The sequence below is a fragment of the Calonectris borealis genome, chromosome 26 (genome assembly GCF_964195595.1).
Source record: "Calonectris borealis chromosome 26, bCalBor7.hap1.2, whole genome shotgun sequence".
In the NCBI taxonomy this organism is placed as follows: domain Eukaryota; kingdom Metazoa; phylum Chordata; class Aves; order Procellariiformes; family Procellariidae; genus Calonectris; species Calonectris borealis.
Window position 1 is genome coordinate 1377644 of NC_134337.1, and position 14272 is coordinate 1391915.

Genomic DNA, 14272 nt, shown 5'->3' on the forward strand with positions numbered 1-14272 from the left:
AGCCCTTAAGCACTGGATGTTCATGGCATGTAGCACCAGGATGAAAGGGCATAGGGAAAAAATTATTGCCTTAGTGTAGAGAATGTGTATCAACCCGTCGCATGGCCCCTGCACTTCAGCCAGACATTCTGAAGCATTAAACTGAAGACAACTTTCACTGCAATCAAACTGGAGCTAATCCAGGAACGGGCAGCATTTTCATTTTTTTGCAAGTAAAGATAATAAACTGTGACTAACAGGATGATTTTCAACTCAAAGCCTTCTTGCTGCTACTAAGGCTCTGAGGAGTGCAAATATGACTGTGTCCTTAGATAGCACCTGGTGCCCATGAACGACTGCTGACGCCACACGGCACTTTGTAGGGTTGGGCCCAATGTAAGGTGAGCTCTAGAGTGTTTCTTGAAGTTTCTTGCTTAAGCATGTTCATCCAAAGTCAGCCACCAGCTGTGAAAGTGGAGGTCTCAGGAAAACTCCTACATTAGCCTGGATTTCCTGGGAGGAAGAGGAACTCTGTAGCTGCTTTGCAAGCACTATTGCACCTAGCATGTGTCTCATGGGGCAAGAGAGGGGACCTTATAACACTCTTTGTCATCCCAGCCCAGGCTGTGCTCAACTTGCAGGATGTTTCTGGACTATGGCTCAGACTGGCAGGAAAAGGTCAGCTTACATCTCCACTGAACATCTCTGTTTTGTCCACAGGCACCTGCACAACAACCGGATCCAAAGCCTGGGAGCCAACGGCTTTGATGGGCTGCACAGCTTGGAAACCCTGTGAGTCACCTGTTTTCTTCTCTGTGCTAAAGAGCTCGCGTGTGTTCATCCCCTCCAGCACAGCCCACGGGAAAGGGCTGATGTCTCTGGGTCAGCCCCACTGCACGTTCTCTCGTCACCATGCTCTGAGGGCAGCAGGGCTGGCTCCAGGCACCAGCCCAGCAAGTAGATGCCCAGGGCATGATGCTCCCTGGAGTGGTGGCAGACTGGACTTTCTCCCTGAGTCTGCGCAAGCTGGTCTGGCTGTGCTGCTGCTGCAGAGGGGTCTGCGCATGTGAGTAGAGTGGCTGGAGGGGGCTCTGAGGTCCTGGACACAAGTCTAGTCCTGGTGCAATCCAGAGAGCTTGCATGCATGTCCTGCTCAGGAAGCGTCCCACCTTCTCACCACAGGTTCCAAAGCCTCCTAAATACCTGACTCCCTCAAAATGAGGGGCTGGTTTGAGTTCAAGGCTGGTAAAATCCTCAGGGATCTGTGGAATATCTCTCTTTGAGATGGTCTCATATCACCTGGCATCACCCATAGCCAGCTGACTTCACCTTGCACCATGTTCTGGGCATGGCTGGGTAGGCAATCTGCCAGGAGACCTCGGGGGAAGATGGGAAGCAGGAATTGACACATCTTCATTAGCAGCTGACGGGTCACCTTGAACTCAGAAAGACTTAAATCTGACGGCCTTGCCTTGCACACACTGTGCCTTTGACAGCAGTATGAGTTGCTTGGGTCTCGTGTGCCATGCCTTGGCCTAGGAGGAAGCATAAACAAGCAAGCAAATACATCCAGGTTCTGAAAGACTGGAAGAGGTGTCTGTTGCCTTCAGTTGTGCAGAAACATGTCCTCCATGCAGGCCTTGGGGTCAGAGTCAGGCCCTCACTCCTTGCGGGGGAGCCATGGCAAAAAGAGGTGATGCTTCCCAGCATTCAAGGGCCACTCAAGGAGACAGGGCCCCTTTGTGCCCAGCACGGTGCCAGCAGCAGCGATCGGGCGAGAGTGGAAGCAGCAGGCAAGCCCTTGGTCCCTAAGCACACTCCTCGGGGACAGGACCATGACATGCATTGTCTCTTACTTTCAGACTGGCACATCCTGGGGCCACCCAGAAGGGCTCAGCTGGGGAGAGGTTGAGCCGTGCCAGGGATGGTGCAGGAAGGGAGGCTGCTGGATGGTCTCCTCTGGTGACCCACGGATCTCCCCCATCACTGTGCTAGCTTGGCTTTCTCCCCAGTCATTTCTGGTGGGTGCAGGCAAATACGTGAGGGCAGAGTCGTGGCATCCAGGCAGCACAAAGGGAGGCAGGTTGCAGGAGGGAGAGGAGGACTCGCTGATGGAAGAAAATCCTGTTTGGGCTATAACCCAGGCAGACCATGCAGCAACATCACAGCCTACATCAGGACAACCTTATTCTGCAGCCAAGGTCGTTAAAGCCACCCTGCTGCCCATCCCAAGCAGGATGGAGCTGCAGAGAAACAGCTGGCCCCTTATTTACTGTGGGAATGACTCAAGGGCTTCCATTGCCCGGGGAGATAATCCAGTTTCCACACACTTCTGCTGAAAGCTCATTTTCCCTCTCTTCCCCTCTGCTCCTGCTCTAGCACTTTCTTTGCCTTTTGTTGCCCACCTGAGATGCCCCCCAGCATTCAGGGGAGCTCAGCGTCTCCCTTTCTTGCTCTCAGTCTCTGCAGGGACGGGACTGCATAGCACTGCGGATACGTGGCTCTCTGCAGGGCTGCAGCAGTGGAAGTCCTGTCCCTGCTGACCAGGCAGCCCTGGGAGTATTCGACCTCCAGGGGCTGTCCCCTTGGACAGGGCTCTGCCTGACTACTGCCTGTGTCCAGGCTCTGATGGCCCGGACTTGTGCACGTGAGTATCCCACAGCCCCCGAGCTGCCTGCAGCTGCAAGGATAGTGCTGTGGGCGAGATCTCCAGACTCTCCTCCACGTCTGATCACACTGAAGGAGTGTCCTCAAGAGAAAGTGAGCTGGCTTTCCTCCTCTTGGCCTGAGCAACTAATTCTCACCTTCAGGCCAGCAAGTATTTCAAGTCACTGATCTTTGAGGAACGCATTGTTCCTTAAGTGGAGCCGTCCCCCTCATGTTAATCTTCAGCACTCATCTGCCCTGCTGACCAAAGCTGGCCAAGCTTTGTGGCAAAAAACAGCCGAGCATTTGGCTGCAACAGCCCAGCCAAGCCGCCTGACCTGCATCTACCTACCACCTCTCAGCTCCTGTGCATGTGGAGACTATTACAGTTTCTGCACAAACCCTTTAACTCAAATTATGATTACATTCTGTTGACAGCACTTAGCACATTTTCTTGGCTTGTGGAGGCCAAACTGTGCTCTCAGTTACCCCGTGGGCATTACCTCCTGGAAGGCAGCAGGATGGTAAGAGTTGGTGAAGACAGAAACTTCTCCAGGGTTCCTAAAATAAGTATTTGTGGCCAGATGCTGATTATAAGCCAAGCACAATCGTTGAAGAGCTGTAGAAGTTGAGAGGAAAAAAATTGTTTCGGGCTTTTCAGAAAAGCCTAGGAAGTTTTAGGTGTAGAAACCTCTATTCCCTAAGGGAAATGTTTCTTCTCATATTCAGCTAGACAGGGAAACTTCTATTTTTATCAAATGCAGCCAAAACTTTAAGAGAAACAGCACCCACTGCTCCATGCAGGTCTCAGCAGTGTGCAAGCTGCCTACGCACAACCACAACCGACACCTACCCCAGGTCCTATCATTTCTGCAAAAACAGATCCCAGAGGAGCACCTCTGTTCTTGGAGAGGACTTGGCCCTGATATTTTAGGAGGGCAGCAAATCTAGAAAGAGGTAAAGTGAAGCCAGATGAATGACTTCATGTTTCCCCTGCATTGACCTGCAGCTACTGCGCACAAGTCAGCTCTGCCAGGTACAGAGCAAGAACAGCTCTGTGTTTTCCATTCTGATGATGTGCAACACCCGCCAGGTCTCAACCAGTCACACACCAGCATGTAGCTGGAGAAAGCAGCTCCAAGAAAATTTTCTCTGTCAGGGCAAGATCTGGCTGTTCATCAGCCCCCCCAGCCTCCTCTTCCTGGGAAGGAAACCTGGGCAGGAGGGCTGGAAGCAAGTCAGAGCTGCTCTGGCCAGATTCCCAATAGGGTTTCGAAATAGCCTTGAAACCTAGTGAGATTCCCTCACCAGTTCCCATAAGCCTGAGAGATGACACAGAGCAACCCTGCAGGACCGTGGGAAGAAACCCCAAGTGTGACTGAGCCATGAAACCAGGTATTAGATGGTTGAAGTGGGTGATACTTGGCATTTTTTAGCCCTCTCCCAAAGACACAGAGTAAATAAGGGTGTACATGTCCTTATGTGACACATTCTTCCTGTAGCCCCTTTGGGTAATGGATTAGATCCTTTAAATAAGGTGTAAGCTCAGGGGGTGTCCATAGGCGATGCAGAGCAGAGCCAGCGTTGCCCAGTGAGTGGAGCAGGGCCAGCTGGGCAAGGAGACTTTAAATACCAAGGAAAGGACAACCATAACCCATAGGCATGCCCTGAGGGGAAGACCTGTGGCCAAGGGAAGTGTTTGGACCACAGCAAATGGCCTGGTGCAGTGGGGTGGGGGAATCCCAAGAGGGCTTTGGGTAAGGAGTTGGGCGGTGGAATGAAGGAGAAAAGAAAAGTGCAAAAAGTAGGAGCAAAGCATGCCTAAAGCTGAGACTCCAGCCGCACTGCTCTTCGTGTTGCTTTGCTGCTCCTGCTTTGCTTTGTAAAACCTGCCCTGTAGTATATTGTTCTTTAGGCCATTTAATATGTGCTGCAAAACATTGGGCAGCATAACCGGCTTCCTGCAATTTGGATGGAAGGATCTTAACTTCTACATTTCCCGATTACGTTGAACTTAATTTTCAATCTTTAACAATGAGGGGAGAAGGGGAGGGGGATTAGATTACACCTGTTCTGTAGTGTAAGCCTGGTAAGTAGGGATGTTCACGGAAAAGTTGATGTAAAGAGAAGTCAACTGCAGCCAGGAGTATTGCTGCAATGACAGAGGTTGATTCTTGGAAACATTCAGACCTTGTACTTGGGGCTAGGGGCACGGCATTAGGGGAGACAGGGTGTGTTTTCAGAGGAGCAGCAAGGAAAAAATGCCATCCAAAGGCTTGCATGGTGCTAATACAGGAGCCAAGTTCCCCACTGCTGTATGAGGACAGTATTTCTTACGAGGGGATCCCTGTGACATGAATTTCCACAGTGACACTGGTCTTGTGCCCAGGTTTCCTCCTTACCATCTTTGCCTGGAAAGCTGACCAGTGTCCTAAGGTCCTTGAGCTTTGCAGCCAGTCTGAATGCAATCTAAAGGCTGATGAATAATTGCCTTATGCCTTGTAGTGCTTGACTTTGACCTCATTAGATAGGTTGTGATAACGCTGAACTTAGCCCTCTGCTTCCCTGGAATATAAATCATAGAATCATAGAATCATAGAATCATAAAGGTTGGAAAAGACCTCTAAGATCATCGAGTCCAACTGTCAACCCAACACCACCATGCCCACTACACCATGTCCCTAAGCGCCTCATCTACACGTCTTTTAAATACCTCCAGGGATGGTGACTCCACCACTTCCCTGGGCAGCCTGTTCCAAGGCCTGACCACTCTTTCAGTAAAGTAATTTCTCCTAATGTCCAATCTAAACCTCCCTTGGCGCAACTTGAGGCCATTTCCTCTCGTCCTATTGCTGTTACTTGGGAGAAGAGACCAACCCCCACCTCGCTACAACCTCCTTTCAGGTAGTTGTAGAGCGTGATGAGGTCTCCCCTCAGCCTCCTCTTCTCCAGGCTAAATACCCCCAGTTCCCTCAGCCGTTCCCCATCAGACTTGTGCTCCAGGCCCTTCACCAGCTTCGTTGCCCTCCTCTGGACACGCTCCAGCACCTCCATGTCCTTCTTGTAGTGAGGAGCCCAAAACTGAACACAGGATTCGAGGTGCAGCCTCACCAGTGCCCAGTACAGGGGCACGATCACCTCCCTGCTCCTGCTGGCCACACTATTTCTGATACAGGCCAGCATGCCGTTGGCCTTCTTGGTCACCTGGGCACACTGCCGGCTCATGTTCAGCCGCTGTCGACCAGCACCCCAGGTCCTTTTCCTCCGGGCAGCTTTCCAGCCACTCTTCCCCAAGCCTGTAGCGTTGACTGGGGTTGTTGTGGCCCAAGTGCAGGACCCGGCACTTGGCCTTGTTGAACCTCATACATTGGTCTCAGCCCATCGATCCAGCCTGTCCAGGTCCCTCTGCAGAGCCTTCCCACCCTCCAGCAGATCAACACTCCCGCCCAACTTGGTGTTGTCTGCAAACTTACTGAGGGAGCACTCGATCCCCTCGTCCAGATCATTGATGAAGATATTGAACAGGACCGGCCCCAGTACTGAGCCCTGGGGAACACCGCTCGTGACCGGCCGCCAACTGGATTTAACTCCATTCACCACAACTCTCTGGGCTCGGCTGTCCAGCCAGTTTTTCACCCAGCGAAGAGTAGAGTGTACCTGTCTAAGCCATGAGCCGCCAAATGTTTCATGGATCAGACCTGGAGGGGAAGGTCAATGCATGAAGTCCCTCCAGACAGCCAAGCCCTAAGTCACTGCTCTCTGCAGGACAAAGGGATGGAAGGCGTAGGTGACCTGAAACTATGCAGCCAAATATATATATAGGGGTGGCTGTGGGGGGGTAGGTGGGTGTGTCTGGGGGTGTGTGTGTAGCGCTTCACAGATGGGGAGGGCATCTAATCATGGAAGCTGAACTTCAGAGCTGGCCCCCAAGTTCTAGCTCCAAACACCAGCACACATAAACCATCATTTAGCATTTCCCAGCTTGACTGCTGTTAGGGAGACCTCAGCCTTGCCCGTGTCCCCATGGCAAAGCAGGGCAGACCCCAGACAGCAAGTGGAGAGTGCAGCTGAAGGGGTGGAGAGGTTCCTGCATGGATCTTCCCATGTCTTCCACCGAAACAGTAGTACCTCACTGAAAACGCCCCTGGGCTAGGAGCTCCTCTTTGAAGAAAAGGAGAAAGTGTTTTTTCTCCCATCAGGACTGTTTTGCCCAAGCAGGGAGAGGAGGTGTTGTGGCCCTGAGCACTGGCTGCCACACACACGTGGCAATGAAGCCCGTCGAGGCAAGTCCTTGGGGCCTCTGATACGGGGTAGGTGGGCGACAGCAGCAGCCCTGGCAGGTCTATGCTCTCGCGTGGCTCTCGGGCACGGATGGGCTGGCAGTGCCGAGCAGCACCCTGGCGTGGGTACGTGCAAGGTCCCCCATCACAAAAGCCACCACGTATCCCCCAACACCTGCTCGGGGCTCAGTTTTGAGCTGCTGAGGCAAAGGGAGAAATGCAAAAGTAAGAGCTATGGCCCTCCCAGTGGTCCTGCCCATGGACACGGCCGAGTCCCCTACATACATGGAGCATGGGCTGAACTGAAAACAGGGGCCAGGGCTCCTCCCTGCCCTGGCACATGCAACCAGACAAGACCCTGACATTGGCAGAGAGCGAAAACGTGTCTCAGCAGCGTCCTGTCTCCCCACCCCGCAGCAGGGCTAAGGTGGCTCCCGGGGCAGAGGCAGGGATGGGAAACGAGCGGCTGTTCCCCAGGACCAGCCCAAAATGCTGAAGGCCTCCAGGCTACAGCCACAATAGCAATGATCTGCCCCCAAAGTGCTGCTCCTCTGATTGTTCAGGCATCTCCGGCCCATCTCTGACATGGATGTGATGGGGAAGCGGTTCAGAGAGGCCCCGCAGCCCTCGCCCATCCCCTCCGCCTGAGATGACCCCGCTGCTTCCTATCTCTCTGACTTCTCCCTCTCCATCCACATCCCTGCCAGCTCCTCTGCTCATCAGACAAAGGAGATAAATCACTTGGAAAGCGCAAATCTCCATTCAATTAAAAACCCTTTAATTTATTTTTAAAAAATAGCGCTAATAAATTAAAAACGTCTCCCAGAAGGGCTGAATCCAAAACCCTCTGGCTCCAGGCGTTTTATCTGCCTAACCTTGCCTCACAGGAAATGCCCTTACCACAGGCTTTCGCAGCGCGCTGCCCTATTATCCGGGTAATTAGTCGAGTCTGTAAATGCAGAGCAGAGCTGGAACCTACCGACTCCTCTGGAGAGTTGGATTTTCTATGGGAGAAAAAAAAAAGAAAATTAATATAAAGTGCACCTCGGGCCACGAAGGCAGGAAGAAGGAAATGGGAAATATCTCTACTACAGCTCATACAAGGGTTATTTAACCCTTTTAGGGCCAGGCAGGCTTTGCTGTTGTTCTCCTGGAGAACTGTCTGCCAAGTGTTACCTTGCTCCTCAAGTGGCATTTGTCTCCATTAGCATGTTTAATTTGAAACCTTTTGTGCAGTCTCTTGATGCTAATTCCAGTCTGTGCAATTCCCAAAGTAGCTGATGGTTTTGACTCCTCCAAGGATGCCCTGTTTGCTGCACTGAGCTCTCTGTTCCTTCCTTAGCATCCTGATGCTCCAGCCCTGCTGCGTGTCAGCGTGGGTCCCCGGGCAGCTCATCAGAGGCAGCTTCACTCTGTGGTCCCACCCTGCCCCGCCAGAGGAGGGAGGGGACTTCAGCAGGGGCTTAGGTACCCAGATTCAGGGGATGGAGAAAGGAAGGGGACAGGTGGCTTTTTTAAAAGAAGGACCACAGCTCAGGGCCATGGTTGCATGGGTCCCTGTGTCTGGTCCAAGAACAGAGCTATAAAGTTCATTGCCTGCTTTGATCGTCATGTAAATAGAAGGTGACTTTTCTAAACAGAGAAAGCCACCTGTAAAACCGAATCGGCAAGTGCACGAAGCACTGTCTGGGAGCATGGGGACCAGACACTTCCCTCCTGTGGTCTCCTCGGGCCAACTAGTCCCAGCTTGCTGTATCTTCTCTCCAAGAGCAGAAGCCTGGACTGCCAGAAATGTGTCCTCACTGATGCAGCTCAGGCTCTGAACCAGTCAGGTACCTTCCAACCAGGCTCTGAGCTTTGACTGAACATGACCCCAAGCAGACACGATATTTTGCAAGATTATAAAGAAAAAAGACAGAAAGTGAAGGCAGTTCAGGTGAAAAGGTAGTTCTGGAGCCACTGCATTTTCCCATGGGCTGTAAGGCTCACCTCCTTCGCAGGACTCTGACTATTCTCCCTTTGCCCACCAAAGCCTCACACCACGCCTCTTGTGCCCTGCCAGCTCTCCAGCCTGGCTCCCCCCTCCCTGGAGCCGTTGATCTTGCAGTGATAGACAGCACTGAGTCTCCCCAAACCTCCAAACCCTGGCTCTCCAGACATGCTTCCTGTGACCTGTCGGGGGTCCCAGCTCCTCTGGCTCCTTGGGCTTCGTTTTGCTCGAAGCCTTCCCCTCGGACGCAGACCCTTTCACAAAGCAGCTGAGCGAGAGCAGCTGCCCGTGACAGAGGAGGAAAACCTCTGCCTCCAAAAAGGTGTGAGAACGAACTGATTGCCTGTGAAAGGTAGGAACAGACACTGCAGGCAGCAGAAATGGCAGTAGAGGCAAGCGGCGGGCATGTTTTCACCGTAGATGAGCTGATGCGCAGAAGCTCTGCCCCCACCTCATGCTCCCTCCTTCCAGCAGCAGCACGCTGCAGGGGGCCGGGGGCCGATCACCAGCAACTTGTGCACCTCGGGGGGTAGGTAGAGATGCCCAGCTTCCTCCCCGCGGTTTGGAAATGCTCTGCTGTAGACCAGGCTTCCTCGAGCCTGCCTTCTTCCCCTGCCTGGCAAAGTGCAGCAGCCTTCTCCGTGCCTCCCCTGCCTGAGTCATCAGCTCCATGGTTATTGTCTGTGCATCCCAGTGACCGAGGTCCCCGCTGCTCCGCTTTGCGGTCAGCTCCTTTTGTGTCTTGTAAATGATATGTGCATGGCAGCGCCTGTGCTCCCAGGACCCCCCACGAGATCCCGCTCTCAAAGGCTTATTTCAACCTTGTTAAATAAATCAAACGGAATTGAAAACATATTTAATCTGGTACCTTCGTCAGTTAGAGCACAGACTGAAATACTGGTTGGAACAGATACATTCTGGGCACTGCTGCATTTTTAAATGGAGAACAGAGCTGTGCGAGGAAGGACTGGTGGCTGCAGGCATACAAGGCATGACCTACAGACAGGTCCCCCCCACCCCAGCAATAGACCTTTCAGTGCCACATAAACCCTGTAAAATGGTGCAGCACTGTGTAAGTGAGAGTCTGGGATGTTTCCAGAATGAATCCTTGCGCAGAGGTTGCTGCTTGCTCCTGGCAGAAATCTGGTATCGTGAGTACCTGACAACCTTCCCACAGTATGGGGGCCCATCTCTGCTCCTTTGCGACACCCATAAACTCTGCTGCACTCCATCACAGCCTGGCTTCTCCTTCTAATTGGCCAAAAATGGCCCTTTCTAGGACATGATTAGTTTCCCAAATTAAAACACTGACCCTAGCAGATGAATCTCATGATAGGTCATTTCCCTCTGCTGCACACACTTGAGCATCCCTCTCTTGTGTGTCTCCGTTTAGGGGATGGGCGCGTGGCTCCAGGCTGGCTGGAGTCAGACATGTGCTCCGGGTCCTTTCGCGTCCCCCTCCCCTCCTTTCAGGCACTTCCTGCATCTCATCATCCAGACCATGCTGGGAAGGGCACACACTCACCGCACGTGTTAGTCGCTACCAGGAGAGCAGGGTTTATGCTGATGCTACACCACAGAAATATGGCACCTAATGGTGCAGTTGCTTTTCATACTCCGCACTAATCAGGCAGCTCTTCCCAGCTCAAGCTCAGCCCCAAGCCATGACCTTGATACAAGGCATCTGGGTAAAGCAGTCTGGGTGGTGCCAGGCAAGAGGTCAAACTAAATGGTCACGACGCCCCCCTTGGGCTTTCAGACTACCAATTAAATCATTTCCAGTGCTTGATTTGGCCACAGTAACCAGCACGGCTAGCAGCAGCAGTAATTACATTTACTGGCAGCTTGATTAGATGCCAGCACAGGACAGGTGGAAATGCAAGTCCTTATCGGAGGCTGCACAAAGTCTCCCTCCAGGGCACCACAGCAACATCTCGAACCGCGCTGGGACTGAAATAGTCAGCAAATGTCCCATCTCCAGCTTCTAATCTTACTGCATCTTCAGGTTTATTAGCTGCAAATTTGTGGTGTTTTGTGGCTTATGGAAGAATTTATAGTACTATATAATTTTTTTTTGGCTTCCTGTGTGGAACCACTAATAGTCCCTAACAGGCAGAAAATTGACCTGAGACTCTTTCCCCTCCTTCTCTCCTTTTGGCCCGATTGAAGATATTAATAGTTCCAGGCTGCATGTTGTCAGCTTCAAATCACCCTGGCAGTTAAAGCCCAAAATAACTGTGCCTTTGATGTCAATTTACTTTTATTTCTAAATAAACAACAGGGTTGGTTAAGATCCTCAAAATATGAAGCTATAGGCTTACTCTAGAAATAACAACAATGGAAAGCCAGCCAGTTCATTGTGTCTTGGGCAGACCGGGTGACCTTTGAGAGGTTTTCATTTTAACTGGAAGAACAGACAAGGCTCCTTTCGACATCCCACTGTGATGCCTGGAGCTGGTAACTTGGAGCCCAACTAAGGAAAGTGATTTTTTATAGTCATTTCTCTTGCATATCATTCCTGAACCTCTTGGCTGGGTGATTTTGCTTCCAAAAGCCCTTGATAAAGGGCAAAACTCTCGTCCTTATGCCATGCCCATTATTTCTTTTTTTGTTATGAGGCTTCCCTATTGTTTTGGCATAGCCATGGCATGGTGCATTGGCATCCTTCCACCAGGTAATGCTGGCATTGGGTCCACTTTCCCAAGTGCGCCAAAAAGGGCAGCACCCCACAGCCAGGAGACCCCCTATGTAGCGTGCAAAGCCTTGGGGCAGACCCCAGAGCTGGGGCAGATGAGACTCCAGCAATGCCAGGCCCAGCTCCCTTGGACGAAGAGGCCTCCCTGGCCAGCCCCACGGCAACCCCAGCCCCTGCGTCCCAGCAGATCAGTGGGGATAGCATCACCTGGCAGCAAGTCTGGCTTTTTGCAGCTTTCCTCACATCGTCCCAAAGCTGGAAGCAGTGGGAAAGTGTCAGAGCATGGAGTTGGGACCAGCAAAGCATTGGGAGAGAAAGGGGACACTTGGAGGTGTTTTCTATGGCACATCCATTTTCTATATCCACCCAGCCCCTGGAAAGAGTTTGTAAATGACGTACAGTTCACTGACATGCTCAGTGGAGGAAATTTTGTTGCCCCTGAAGTCAAAACGCAAAATCCTCCCTGACCCACTGAGCCCAGGCTCCTTCCCATCTGCCTTGATCCTACGCCGGGAAAGAAGCTCTGGAGACCCACCACTAGGTGCACAGGCTGGGTCAAATTCATCACGGGAGAGCAGGCAGAGAGGAGCGATGTCTGGGATGGATGTAGCCCTGCTGGTATCAGATATCTGTGGAAAGACCCAAGGACTGAATTTCACTAAATGAGCAGAAACTTCCCCACTCCATGAACATCCACAGCCTCCCCCGCAGTGAAGGAGGCTGTTTCTGGGTCATTGCTTGAACCAGAGTCCGACTCAAGTTCTGGGAAGGAAGCAGAAGGGAGAGGGAAGCCACCCTTGTGTCCTGGTTTGGGTCTGGGCTTCGGGGAGAGCTGCCCCACTGCAGCACCTGGGGACCATCTCATGCACCAGCTTCTTCCAGCCTCCTCCAACCAGATGAACCCCCCGAAATCGGCAGAGCTTGGCACAGGGCAGCACTGGAGGCAAGTCAGGGTGGTGCGAGCGGCACACGGATCAAGGGCAGTTGGCTGCAAGCATCACTCAGGGAAGCTGTTAAGGAGCACGATTGGGTTTGTTTTCCGGGAGGGAGGCTCACCTCACCGACAACCAGGAAGCACCAGCAGGAGCGAGCACGGGCACATTGTCTCTCCTGAACAGACTGGAGTTGCTGGCAGCCAGGCTGGAGCAGCATGACTACACCTGGTTGCACTTCCACTTTCCAACAAGCCCAGTATATGCCAGCATTCAGAGATGGCTTTTTTACCCAGAGGGAGCTGCTGAACACAATGCTCTTTGTATCTGTCAAGTGCAGGGGGGAGGGAGGCACCGAGATGCTGCCAGGGCTGGGAGAGGTGTGTGTTCGCTCAGGAAGAACTGGTCCTGTACATACTTGCACACACACAGAGGTACAAACAAAATATTCATCTGCTGATGAAAGACCAGCCTGCCTGGAAGAGACGTGGGCTGGAAAGGAAATGCATTTTTAGAGAAAGACAGGAGCAAATATTACAGCACGCTGAATTATTCCTTGTAAATAATATTGGTTACAGATCAAGCTCCCTTTTTCTGTTAGTGAATCACAGGTGAGCCAAGCCTCCTCTCTGTTGGGCAATATTTTCCATCTCTCAGCTGCTCACAGACACGTCGGGTATCGCTGGGGAGAAACTCAACCCCGCGCCATTGCACAGAGCTTCCCCCAGCGTCAGTGACACAACGCTGGTGGGCTGAGTGTCATCTGGGGACGGGGCTCCTGGTGCCTCTCCTCCAGGGTCAGTCCCTTGGCATCACGCAGGCTCATCCCAGCCCCTCGGTTTGTGGTACAAGGCAGGGAAGCAGCGCAGGCAGACACCCAGCCTTGAGTGACCTCTGCAGCTTCCTGCGCTGCTGTGAAACCTCGTTGTAACCTGGGAAAGTCACTGCAGGGTGAGACTTTTAAAAGTATTAAGCACCTTACGCGCAGATAGAGATTTGGGACTGTCAGTCAACTCAGGCTGCTAATGCCCTCTGATTTCATTCAGTGCAGTGATCTGAAGGTTAATGGGATTTGATTGATGCTTTCAAAATGCCCAGCGGTGTCCTGTCTGCACTTCTAATCACCCGTTCTCTTTGGAAATCCACTCCTGTGCCTCCCTGAGCTTCGGTGAAGGGATGTGCATTGTAAAAGTCCTGCCCTGTCTTCCCCCGCATAGCAGAGCCTGCACAATGTGAGGCACTCAGCCGTGACAGCGAAGGACGCCTGACAGGTACCATTGACAGAAACCGGCTAAGAGCATCCAAGCAGCTGATAATGAGCTAGGTGCGCCTTGCAAAGAGCGAGGCGTATTAGCAGTCATGTCTTGGGCTATCTATTCTTGAACAGATCATTTTGGGCTCAAGCAGAGAAGACTGGGAAAAAGCACTGATCTGCTTGGACCCAGAGGAGAAGTGGGTCAGAGCAAGCTCTTTAGGAGATGCAGAGCTCTCATATCTAATAGGTGTGAGCTGGCGTGAGGAGGGGACGCTGTTGTTTCGCTCCTGGGCCCTGGGGACGTGCACAGCAGCTTCACGTGTGCTGGGACTCTGCCGCTGCACTGCAGGTTGGACACGGCAGGGAGGCCGTGTGGTCTTGTCGCCAGCCCTCCTGCTGATTGCCAGCACTGGCAATTATTAGACTATGTGAACCCTTTCCAGACCTTGAGGGGCAGGTCCTACAAGAGCAGGATTCATTTGCTCAAATCCATAC

The 14272-nt window shown here is 52.3% G+C and overlaps 1 protein-coding gene across 1 annotated transcript in view; it reads left to right on the plus strand.

Moving 5' to 3' along the window:
* Positions 1-14272, plus strand: part of LGR6 (leucine rich repeat containing G protein-coupled receptor 6) — a 144270-nt gene that overhangs the window by 103834 nt on the left and 26164 nt on the right. The window contains exon 6 of the mRNA XM_075174545.1: positions 700-771. Coding sequence (XP_075030646.1) covers positions 700-771 — 72 coding nt within the window. The remainder of the gene's footprint in view (positions 1-699; positions 772-14272) is intronic.